The sequence below is a fragment of the Nicotiana attenuata genome, chromosome 6 (assembly GCF_001879085.1).
Source record: "Nicotiana attenuata strain UT chromosome 6, NIATTr2, whole genome shotgun sequence".
NCBI classification, from domain to species: domain Eukaryota; kingdom Viridiplantae; phylum Streptophyta; class Magnoliopsida; order Solanales; family Solanaceae; genus Nicotiana; species Nicotiana attenuata.
This window is the reverse complement of record NC_031994.1, coordinates 24,290,112-24,303,127: the sequence shown is the minus strand read 5'-3', so window position 1 is coordinate 24,303,127 and position 13,016 is coordinate 24,290,112. Positions and strand designations below refer to the sequence as shown.

Below are 13,016 nucleotides of genomic sequence, written 5' to 3'. Positions count from 1 at the left end.
TTATCTTCTCACCATCGCCTTATAGTGCTCTTTGCGAGTTTTCACTAACGAGACTCTCTCATTTCAATTTCTCTGCTTACCGTCGCCTCACGGTGCCTGTGTGGGTTTTCACCAATAAAACTCTCTCATTTTATTTTTCTCATTTTGTTATTTCAGATCCAAATAACTCTATCCTCCCATTTTGAACCTTTTTGCCGATTGATCGGAGGGACTTGAATAGGATTTGGGGTAAAAAGAGTTTGGATTGAATTACAACTTTGGAACCTTTCAGGCGAAACAATCGCCAGACCATTATAACATCTGCCCCAGTTTCATTTTTAGGGGAATTTGGATTTTTATTTTGGGGTGACTGAACCCCAGAGAGGCTGCCTACGTATCCTTTCGGAATCAAGATGAACGTAGTTCAGGAAACTTTGCTTTCGATTTTCTTTTTTTTTTGTTTTTCTTTTGTTTTGTTCTCTTTCTTTTCCTTTTCATTTACTTTCTCTCTTTTTTTTTTCATTCATTTTTTTTTCATTTCAGTTTCTTTGTCTTTTCTTCCTTTCCTTTTTTTTTGTATCTTTCTTTTCTTTCTCTTTTTCAATTCTTTTTCTTTTTTTCTTTTCTTTCAATCAATTTTTTTTTCAATAACACTTTCAAGTTCCAAAGAGGGTAATCAAAGAATGGGAGCCGGCTCAAATGGTTTGCAAATGGTTGATAGTGTTTGGGTAGCGAGAATAAAAGCCTTCGTCATCCCAACCGGAGAATATTAATCCTATATGGAGGATCAAACATAGTACCTTTTGGTTGCATTTGCATTGACAGTTGTTACAGGGACATTTCCTTCGATGTGTCCCAAGTGCAACACACTCTTTTGGCAGTACTCTTGTTGCAATGTATGGACCTTTCCAATCCGGGAACCAATTTTCTTTCAGTTGTTCCAAATCTTTGTTTTATTTCCTTAAACTTTATCTTCATTGCGATCTAATCCTTGATTCATCATTTCGAGGTCTGACAGCTTTCAGGATCTGGGCATGAAGTCCGCAAGCATGTCATTTTATTGAAATCTGCATTTAACAGAACTAAAAGGAGAATAAGAAAGAAAAAATGGCAAGATTAAGAAAAGAGACATTCCTGGACAATGAAATATTAATTTCATTTGATTTTTGATTGTTGATTTTTTGATTTTTTTCTTTTTCTTTTTTTCTTTTTTTGAAGATAGAAGGGTTTACATCAGAAAGTAAGACAATAGAGTAAAACATCCGGATCACACCTTGAGATAATCCGGACGCAGAAAGGATAGCAAGACTGGCTACCGAGATTCCTGTCTGATAGGGAACTTTCACGCTTGGCAACCGTTTTTTTTTTACTTTTCTTCTGTCTTGGCAATGGCTGTAATGGCCTTTAGTGCCGAATCAAACTTCTTATCTTCACAAGTCATTCCGACTACTAGCCCATTGGTGTGAGTAGAGAGGATTGTTCATCATGTTAGGAGCCTCTTCGTCCCGAAAAATGATTCTTCCAGCTTCAATCAAATCTTCAACAGCCCTTTTGAGGGTCCAACAGTCCTCTGTATTGTGCCCCACCGCTCCAGAGTGGTATTCACATCTAGCATCAGCTCGGCATGAGGGGACTCGGGGTTTGGCCGGTTTGGGTGCACCGGCTGCAGGAAAAACTCGCCTAACTAGCTTTTGGAACAAACCCGAGTATGATTCACCAATAGGGGTGAACTGATTCCTTTTGAAAGGCTCTCTTGGGCGAGGATTGTACTGGGGAACATTTGATTGGGGATTACATGGAGCTTGGTAAGGATGGGCATTTCTGGGAGGTAGAGCTCGGTTTTGTGTATAATGTTGTGGCCGCGAGCATGGTTGCGCATTTATCACCGCATACCAACAAAATCAACCACCTGAACAAAACCTGGCTAATTTGCTCACACAAACAACCTTGTTAGTTTTGAGACATTTAACATATAGGAAATCGCACGTTGGGATGCAATGCACCTAACAGTTAAACGCTTCTACCATGTGTTTGCACAGTTGCATATTTCATCCCGGCCTTAACTAACTCCTTCAGTATGTACCTCTTTTCTTTTATTTCTGCCTTTCTTTAATCACTCTTGATTTTTTTCACTTTGTTTTTGCCGCTCTTTTATTTTTGCACTCTCGTTTTGTTTTCTTCTATTTTTTTTCATTTTTGTCACTCTTTTCTTTCTTTTTCACTCAATTTTTCTTTCTTTTTTTTTCAGTTTATTTTCTCACTCAGTTTATTTTATAGCTATGATCGAATCCGATCGGGATTGGCTACGTATCATGACGCCGCATTTTTCAAATGCAATGTATTTTTGTATTTTTTATGAATCAAATAAACTTAAACATGCACACAAAAATGTAAACAATCAGAAAAATTCTACAATAATTCCTAAAATAACGAATAATTAAAAGAAAAATCTAATTTTTATGGAATTCTATAGGAGTAATTCATGTGAGGCAAAAATCACGTGCTCACAATATCGTGTAATTGCATCTTGAGTTGCAGATATTGTTTGCTACAGCTTGTTCGGACTTATCCAGCGTATAGATAAGAGATTATGATGTTATAGATAAGCACGGAAATGGAAATTTGGTTCTAAGGTTCGTGGGCTTGGTTGGATTGCGAAATTTCAATTATGTTGCGTTATCATACCTATATGGGATAGGGTGACGTGGGATCACCCCCGGGTGTGTACATGGTAAGGTTTCACATTGATTTGATGGTTTTCGGAACAACTCTGGGCACGTTCGAGGACGGACGTATGTTTAAGTGGTGGAGGATGTAATGACCCGACCGGTCGTTTTGAGCATTTGCACTTCACTCGCCAATTCTCGGGCATGACTAGCCCCGTCTGATGTATTATGACTTATGTAAATCGTCGGTTTTGGTTTTCAGGATAATCGGAATAAATTTGGATGATCAATTCTCAGTTTGAAGCTTTAAATTCGAAAGGTTTGACCAATTTTTGACTTTTTAGTATTCGATCTCGGATATGGAATTTTATGATTTGGTTAGCTCCGTTAAGTGATTTTGGACTTAGGAGCGTGATCGGAACGTATTTTGGAGGTCCGTGGTAGATTTAGGCTTGAATTGGCGAAATTGGAAATTTGGCGTTTTCCGGTCGGCAGTGGAAATCTTGATATAGAGGTCGGAATGGAATTTTGAAAATTGGAGTAGGTCCGTTGTGTCATTTGGAATGTATGTGCAAAATTTCAGGTCATTCAGAGGTGATTTTATAGGTTTCGGCGTTGTTTCTGGAATTTGGAAATTTCTAAGTTCTTGAGCTTGAATCCGAAGTTAGTTTGATGTTTTGGTGTTGTTTTGAGTGATTCGAAGGCTCGACTAAGGTTTAATGATGTTATGGGATATGTTGGTGTGTTTGGTTGAGGTCCGGAGGGCCTGGGGTGAGTTTCGGGTAAGTTTTGAGCGAGTCTGGGCATTACCGGGACTCAGGCATGGATTCTGGTGTTTAATTTTCACCGAGAAGGAAGGGATTTTTCCGCTGAGGGCGATGGATTTTTGGTGAGGCAGAGTAGGGAGCGGTGAGGCGGAAAATAGGGCGCTGAGGCGCTCCAGGGAAAGAATCCGCAGGTTCGTCGGTCCAACTTCGGAAGCCTATATCTTTTGATCTACAAGGAATTTTGAGATGATTCAAAAACGCAAGTTGTAGCCCTTCGTGTCTATTTTCCATAAATTTAAAGAAATCATAAGTTGGACATCTGTAGATAAAGTTATGGCCAAAATACTAAGGCCTATCTAAGTAGCCACCAGAAGCGCGGTCAGAGGTGATTTACCGCGGTCAACAGTGATTTTCTGCGGTCAGCGGTGATTTACCGCGGTAAGCGGTGATTTTCCGCGGTTAGCGGTGATGGCAATCCGAAAGGTGTACTATAAATACGAGATTTGGGGTTTTATTTTATATTTTGACCTAGAGAGTTCGGGCTTTGGCGATTTTTCGAGGGATTTTCTAGAAAACCATTAGGGTAAGTGATTCTAACTCAATTTTGGCTAAAATACAAGATTATAACATTGGATTCATCATTTTAGTAGAGATTTGGGGTGAAAATTTGGGGGAAAATTGTGGAACTTCATAAAATGAATATTTGGGATTTGAAAGCCGATTCGGAGTCGGAATTGAGTGAAACTAGTATGGATAGTCTCGTAACTGAATGGGTTGTGAGGTTCTGAGACTTTGGTCAGATTCTGGGACGTGGGCCCGGGGTCCGAGTTTGAGCAATTTCGGGATTCTTGAGTTAATTTGATTATTTTCGCTTGGACTTTGTTTCTTTAGCGTATGTTGATGATTATATACTGCTTTCGGTTATATTTGGAGCATTTGGAGGCTGATTCGAGAGGCAAGGGCATTGCAGGCAAGAGTTTGGACCAGTTTGAGGCAAGTAATGATTGTAAATGTTGTCCTGAGGGTATGAAACCCTGGATTTCACATCGTTATGCTACTATGAGGTGACACACACGCTAGATGGCGAGCATGGGGTCGTGCACTGTTGGGGATTGTAACTTGGTCCGTCCCGTACGACTATTAGGACGCGTATTTGATTGAAGACTATTTGATATTATTGTATTTTGGAAAGTATTACTACGTTTTGGACTGGTTGCCATATATGCACCTGTGCCAACTGTTTGGACCCTTAGGGGCTTTCTTTACTGAAATTCCTCACTGTGTTGATTTAATAACTGTACTCAGTCATGCTATGTTTTACTGATTTCATAACTCAGTCTTATTTACTCCATTTTGATACTTTAAATGATATTTCGACTGAGCATCCTGTTTTACTGTAGCCCGAGTGGCTAGAGAGGTTTCTGACTGAGTGAGGCCGAGGGCCTGTGTTGTGAGGATATTATAGGATCGGGATGCACGCCCCAGCAGGTTGTTAGTGATTAATGATATTGTGAGGCCGAGGGCCTAGATTGATTTATGCCACGAGGTGGCTTGTTGTTATGAGGCCGAGGGCCTGATTTATTATGGCACAAGATGGCTTGTTATAGCGCTTGGGCTGTAGGAGCCCCTCCGAAGTCTGTACACCCCCAGTGACCGCGGGTACCCTGAATGAGTGATATGATGTTAGCCCGAGGGGCTGGTTATGATATGATATGTTGCCCGAGGGGCTGTTCTTGATCCATGTTTTACCCGTAGGGCTGTTCTTTATCCATGTTTTTCCCGAGGAGCGGTTCTTTATTCCTGTTATGCCCAAGGGGCTGATTACGAGTGACTGTGAGGTAGCCCGAGGGGCAGGTTCTGTTGATATTATGTCCGAGGGGCAGTTTATGGTACTTGTTTTTGCCCGAGGGGTTGTTTACTTTTCTATCATTTTTTTACTCACTGTTTTATCACTTGTTCTTTTAGCAAATATACCACTAGGCATGCTTCCTAGTGGCTAATATATAAATAAAACCCCAAAATGCGTCCAAAGCTTACAAGATGTCCAAACCAAAATAGAAGTTGCATGAAGCTACTAGCTATTAAAAAGATAGGAAAGCTAAAGTCTAATGAACTAGTTATTACAGCATTTTCCGCGGAATGCTTCCTTCTCCTGTCAGTGTATGTGAATCCAACTGCCAGTGGCAAATACCAAGCAGCACCTATCAAGCTCTCACCAGGCGCCAGTGTATCCAGTCTATAGGCTAGAATGAATTCCAAACATCTCCACCACAGAATTGAAGCTAGCATAGTCTTCCAATCATTAGTGTTGATACAATATGATCTCCATATGCATTGTACTGAGTCTATCATAGTATAAATCATGTAGTCGATCCTCAATATTATTATGTAAAAAAGCATGGCTAGACTTATATTGATGATGGCTTTAGGCAGGCTTTTTAAGGCAAAAGCCAGGCCAGGGCTGGCTTTAAGAAGGCTTTTCAAGGCAAAAGCCAGGCTGGGGCTGGCTTTAAGCAGGCTTTTCAAGACAAAAGTCAGGCTGGGGCTGGCTTTATGCAGGCTTTGCAAGGCGAAAGCCAGGCTGGGGCTAGCTTTAGGAGCAAAAGTCAGGCTGGGGCTGGCTTTAAGCAGCCTTGGCAAGGCAAAAGCCAGGCTGGGGCTGGCTTTAAGCAGGCTTTGCAAGGCAAAAGCTAGGCTGGGGCTAGCTTTAGGCAGGCTTTGCAAGGCAAGAGCCAGGCTGGGGCTGGCTTTAATCAGGCTTTGCAAGGCAAAAGCCAGGCTAGGGCTGGCTTTAAGCTTGCGACACCAGAGCAAGGTGATTTTATGTTCTTGTAAGCTCAGATCCTTCTCTTCCCAAACCTTTAATGGATAAACCATTCTAAACATTGCTAACCATCCTCAGATTGAGCATGATAACATGCCAATACCACTGAGAGATAATTCAACAATCTCCAAAATTTCCACATAACAGATTCAACCTTTTCCTTAGTATTTGAACATATCAGAAGTAGAATAAATTGCACCGTCCAATACCTGCTTATCACATTGGTCCTGTACACTATCAAAGCACCCCCAGAATGAGCATGTGACCATGCTAATACCACTGGAATGTACCTTAATAGCATCCAGAATGAGACATAAAAGACACAAGCAGGTATGTGCAAATTCCAATCCTATGAAGCCATCAGTATGGGGCTCTTCTTTTTGCTATTCTAACCCTAAGGTTAGGAGTTTGAGACTTGTCTAAATTAATCAACCTCCTCCCTGCACTAGGCAGTTCACTGAATGAGTGAAACTCAGATGTACCTGCAAAAGAGAAAACAATGTTAGCTATAAAATCGGCCACTGAGTTGCCTTATCTGAACACATGTTGAAAGATCACATTGAAGTTGCCTGTCATCTCTCTAATTTTCTTCACATCATTTGCAATTAGCCAAGGAGGATCCCATTCCCCTTCTATCACTTTCTTCATCACTAATGAGTCAGTCTCCAATATGATAGGGTGAAGATCGTGCTCCACATAGTATTCCAATCCTTGAAGAATAGTCGTTGCTTCAGCCAGCACATTAGTTGTCACTCATAGATCTACTGCCCTTGCATACACCACATCACCTTCATTATTCCTCACACAAAAGCCTAATGAGCTAGGACCGGGATTTCCTTTTGAATCTCCATCAGTATTGCATTTGTACCAACCATGAAAAGGAAGTTTCCATGTTACTCTTGTAGTGATAAATATAGGTTTATATCCTTCAATATATTGAATTATGTCTAGCCATAACAATGGAATATTAGGCATCCAAGCATACCTCACTCTTTCCAGTTGATGCAATGTCCTATAGATCTCATGAATCACCCTATTTGTCGACACTGAACCCCCATGCTTACCTGCATTTCATCTCTTCCAAAGTTCCCAAGTGATGATAGCCGGTACTGCTTGAAACAATGGCTTTAGTTTCTAACAACATTGAGCATACCACCAATGCCTTATAACCTGCTTCAATTGAATCAATGGCACAGTAATTCCAGCAGCCCCCATGAACAAGTCACATACTTTAGAGGCAGTAGGACTTGTGATAAATATGTGCTCAATAGATTCCTCTTGGGGATGCTGACAACACCAAAACCTAGACATCACCATTTTCCCTTGCCTCTTCCATATGTCATCAGTGGCTATTTTATTCCTCCACAATCTCCACAAGAAGAAGGATATCTTAAATCGTAAGCCTTTAATCCATATTAACTTGAATTCCTGATTAGGATCAGCTCTATGCCTTAATATCTTCCAAGCACTGCTAGCACGGAACTTGCTTGAAGGAGTTGGCATCCAGTATGGACTATCCCAGTATCCCTCACTGCCTTCATAATGTACCTTTAGCCTCATATGTTCTGCAATTTCCTCATTGAAGGTTTGATCTAGCAGCTGATCATCCCATATTTCACCTTACCGTAATTCTGCCACATCCTGAAGGTCTTTATTTATTGGAAAGTCTTAAGGTAATACATGATAAAGTGCACCCTATCCATTCCAATTTTCATGCCAAATATTTGTTGTTCCGCTCTTCAATTCGCATAGGATCTCATGTTCTACTTCTTCCCTAGCATTCAGCATTGTTCTACAAACATAGACCCCTTCTAAACGGCACCACCGTTGGTATCTCCTTCTTGAATTACTTATTCCACATGAAATTAGACCACAAAGATTTTGTGGTCCTAAACCTCCACCGTAGTTTAGCAAACAATGCCCTCGACACATCATGTAAGGACCTAAAACCTAAGCCCCCTTCCTCTTCAGGAAGGCAAAGATTTTGCCATGAGGCCCAATGTCTGCTTCTCCCTTCTTCCTTTGTGATCCAAAAGAATCTAGCAAAAATCTTATGAAGATGCTCCAGGACATTTTTTGGTAGATGCATGACTGATAACATGTGGACTGGCATACTTTGCAACACGCTAGTAATGTGTGTTGCCTTTCCTCTAAATGACAACAACTTTCCTCTATATGACAACAACTTTCCTTTCCATGAATGCAATTTAGATTTTACTTTCTTGATAAGATCCTCATAATATTCTTTCCTCCTTATAGTGTAGAAAACAGGACGCCATAGATATGTGAAGGGGAATTTATCTTTTGCAAGTCCTGTAATAGCTTCAACTGCCTGACACAATCCATTAGAAATCCCTGAATACATGTAGTATGAGATCTTATCTTTGTTGATCATCTGGCCTGATATCTTCTCATAGTTCCCCAACACTACCATAATCTTGCTCAAGGATGAAGGATGAGTAGAAGCAAAGATTATAGTATCATCAGCATATGCCAAGTAGTTTATAGGATCAGACCACTTAGGCATTCCAAATCTCACAAATGACTTGTCTTCAAATAGCTTATTCAAAGACCTGGAAAGTACCATAGCTGAAAGAATGAACAATGCTAGTGATAGAGGATCCCCTTGCTTCACACCCCTTGTAGACTTAAAGAACCCTGATGACTGCCCGTTCACCAATACTGAGTACCATTTATTTGACATCAAGTTCCACACCATGTTGATGAAGGCTAAGAAAATCCCATCTTTCTTAGTACATGAAATAAGTACTTCCATGAAACCCTATCATAAGCCTTAGCCATATCAAGCTTGATCACCACATTAGCCGGCTTTCCCCTTAACCTTATGTCGGTGACAATTTCTTGAGTTAATAAAATGTTCTCAAATATACTCCTACCCTTCACAAATCCGGATTGATTAGGAGATATTAGAGAAGAAAAAAAATTCCAATCTATCATGTAACACTCTAGACAAGACCTTGTTAATGAAGTTGCTCAAGCTAATAGGTCTTAAGTCAGAAAAGGTCTCCACTCTAGGTTTCTTAGGCAGCAACATTAGATTGGTGTGAGTGATGGATTTAGGCAGTGCAGCTCCTCCATAGAAGTATAGCACCATGTTGTGTATATCAGCACCAATAACATCCCAACATGTTTGATAAAACAGGCCAGTGAATCCATCTAGACCACCAGCACTCTCCCCACTAAGCTCAAAAACTGCTGTCCTTACCTCTTCAACTATTGGCAATCTGCTAAGTTCCAAATTTTGTTCCATAGTAACCATTGAAGGTACATTATTGAGCAAGGAAAAGTCAGATGCATCACCTTCATTTTTGAATTGTTCTTGATAAAAGTCCACTGCAGCTGTATCCAATTGCTCCTTGTCTTCAATCCATACCCCACTTCCTGTTTTAATCCTCTTCAGTTGTAATTTCTATCTTTTGCCATTGACATGATTGTGAAAGAAACTTGTATTCCTATCTCCTTCAGCAGACCAAGTCATCCCAGCTTTTTTCTTCAAATACTGGTCCTCAATACTCAAGTATTTCTTCAATTCAGATTGTGCCTTTTGAAGCACAATCATGTTTTCAATTGAAGGCTTTTTTTCAAACAACATCTCTTTTACCCTAAGAATGTCCTCCAAAATAGCCAATTGCTTGAAGATATCACCAAATATTTCCCTACTCTATTTTGACAGTGCTTCATTCACCCTCTTGAGCTTCTGCTTGAACATCAAAAACGGGTCCCCTACGAAATCAGCTTCCCAATTCTGCCTAACCACATCCATAAATGTAGTATGTTTAGCCCAAAAGTTCAAGAACCTGAAAGGCTTGACAATTGGTGGTCTGCTCCCCACATGTCATTAACAATGGTGCATGGTCTGATCCAATTCTAATTAGACGTTCAACTTCAATAGTTGGCAACATGTTCTGAAATGGAAAATTCACAAATATCCTATCCAATCCATTTTTGCAATATACACGCAGCATTGGATCTCCCATTCCACCATGTAAATGGACTTCCTTTGTATCCTTGCTCAAACAAACCACAAGAATTTACACAAAAGGCAAAATCCCCGTATTCAGGCGGGTGTACCGGTAGTCCTCCTATTTTCTCATCTTCATGTAATATCACATTGAAATCCATTCCTACCAACCATGGCAATTTCATATCACTTGCTAAGTAATACCAGTGATCCCACAATTCCAACCTCTCAATTGCTGAACATTTTACATAAACAAATTTCATCATCATGTGCTGCTCTAGGTCATGGTGAAGCACTCTCACAGTCACCTGTTGCTCAGTATCGTCCACTAATTCCCATTCCACCACTGCATCAAACAACAACCATATTTTCCCATTTATATTTGCATAAGTCGTCTCCATATTCAACCTTCTTCTATATCTATCAATGAATCTCTTCTTTTCAAAAGGTTCCATCAATGCAACTACACAAAATTTATGCTCCCTATTCATGTTGATTACCCTAGGAAAGGGCTGCTGTGTATTCACAGACCTTATATTCCATATTAATGTCTTGATCATCATTTAGATAGAGAAGCTGCCCTCCTGGGCAAAATTCTTAAAGGTTGCTGTGACTCTTTATTCTGATTCTTCTTTTTTTTCTTGCCTCCTTTAGCACTAGTTTTAGGTGATAGATCCCCATCCCTAGCCACCTATTTGAAGTTTTCTTTTGTTGATTCATCATTTCCCTTATCCTCCATAGGATTTTGTCTCATTAAGTCTTCATCAATTGGTGCCACATTGTGTGTGACTAAATCATGTAGATCTTGTAGTGGAGTCTTCAGTGGAACATTAAGCTGCAACTGCATAATTTGATCACTGCCATATACATAGGCACTTCCTCTATTTCCCCAGATGCTCTCATCATTCTTTTCACTATTATTCTCCGATCCTACTGTATCATCCCTAACCTTCACATTATCATCAAGTTTGTTCTCCAATGCATACACCGGAACAACATCTACATATGCTAGAATCTTGCCAGTTGCACTAGGGACAGGATTAACTATCGTTGCTTCATCAGGGACCCTGGCGCCAGGCCTAGCGTCGCCAGCCTAACGCCTGGGGAGCATGGCTTTAGGCATGGCATTGCCAGCCTATCACCAGATGGGCTGTTGTCCCTCACTTTGTCTCCTATTGTATTGGTCTTGCCTATTTGATCATCCTCTACCTCAATTGCATCACTCCCTATAGCCTTTGTTGATTTTATCTCATCATAGTTCTCAAGCTGCCCAGAATCTTCAAATGTTTGAGACGACATTTCTTGACATAATTGGTTTGCGGTCACATTGAGTTGACTTAGCTCCTCTTTGCTAGTTCGAAACCTTCTATTAACCCAGTTGATAGTAGATTCCTTATTAGCGTTTTCGTCAGTACTTTGATCACTAGTAACAATAGGATTAGCCTTAGCTAAGTTTCCATTATGATGATCTTCCAACACTTTCTTCACTTCTTCCTTCTTCACACGCGTAAGTTCTTGTTGATGACTTCCTCCCGCTGGTTTAGTATTAGTAGGATTAGGGCTTGAAGCTCCAGTAGTGCCTTCTTTTTCCTTCTCACAGCCCTTCTTTGATTGATTTTCCCCATGTTCCTTCTCCTTACCATTGCTATGATCCTCACCTTTTCCTTCAGTAATTTGTAGAATAGGTTGATGACCTTCCTCAACCTCTAATGCATTAAACTTGTTCTTCGTTGCTACTTCCTCAAGTTTGGCCTTCCCTTTACCCTTATCAGCTTCCTTACCTTGTTTGTTATCAACAATGTGACCCCTATTATCCCGTTGATATTTGTTCTTCCTTGCTTGTATCCATTCCTGCTTGGCATGATTAGTAGCAGGCTTACCAACCACCTTTCCACTTGACAGAACCTTTGTTGAATTTGCAGCTGTACCAATTGCTTCGGTGCTCACCACAACTGTCTTCTCCTTGCCTTGATCCTCAACATCTTCGTCAAATCTCTTGTGTAGCAAAGGATAAATTACCCAACATTTTGCCTCACTATGCCATTGTTTCTTGCAAGGCTTGCAATATTTAGGGATATAATCATACTTAATCCTAATCCATTTGAACTCTTCTAGCCCAGATTCATCAGCTTCTTCAACAATCTTATTTCGTTTAGGGAAATTACCTAGCAATTTCACTTCCACCTTTACCTTAGCACAACGAGGTTTAGTCCCATTTTGAGTTGCTAGGTCTACATGTAATGGATTACCAATTGCACGAGCTAATGAAAATACACATTCCTTACCAAAGAAATTTGGAGGAAGTTCTGGAAAACTAATTCACGCTATGGCAATTGGAGTCTCTTCATCAGGTGTCCACCATAGATTCCATTATGTACAACGCATCTGCCACATGTTTGATTGAGCCTTTAAATAAAAAGCTGGCTTTGAGAGAAGATGAACATAATCCTCCAATAATGACAATCTAATCAACACATGATTATCTTCAATCATACCTACTGAGCATTGACCATTAATCTCACATTGAATTGGAATCACTTTACGTAATTCACCAATAACAGGCTTTCTATATAAAAATTTCCCAAGAACTGCAAGTTGAAGTCCTTGTTGTATGATGGATTATTTAACTTCTTGTTTCTTCCACTTCACAACTATTTCTCCATGCAGGAACTCAACAGGTTTCAATGGTAGCGTAGCTAGGGTTTGCATGGGAGCACTAATGGTGGTAGGTTTTAGAAGTTTCGAATAATCCATTGATTGGGGATTGTTGTTTGTAATCGTGGACATCTGGGCGATGG

General features: G+C 40.3%; 1 protein-coding gene across 1 annotated transcript; it reads right to left on the bottom strand.

Annotated features, from left to right (window-relative positions):
• On the bottom strand, positions 9,919 to 10,619 carry LOC109227697. Its single transcript, XM_019392895.1, has 3 exons — positions 10,329 to 10,619; positions 10,055 to 10,264; positions 9,919 to 10,002 (listed from the first exon to the last, which is right to left on the bottom strand). Exons 1-3 carry the CDS (start codon positions 10,617 to 10,619, stop codon positions 9,919 to 9,921), a joined length of 585 nt encoding a protein of 194 aa, XP_019248440.1.

Coding starts and splice junctions, on each gene's coding strand:
- LOC109227697 (XM_019392895.1), bottom strand. CDS start 10,619: ATGGAGACGACTTATGCAAATATAAATGGGAAAATATGGTTGTTGTTT. Junction 10,265..10,328: donor AGAAAATAGGAGGACTACCG/GTACACCCGCCT, acceptor TGTTTGAGCAAG/GATACAAAGGAAGTCCATTT. Junction 10,003..10,054: donor CCAATTGTCAAGCCTTTCAG/GTTCTTGAACTT, acceptor GTGGTTAGGCAG/AATTGGGAAGCTGATTTCGT.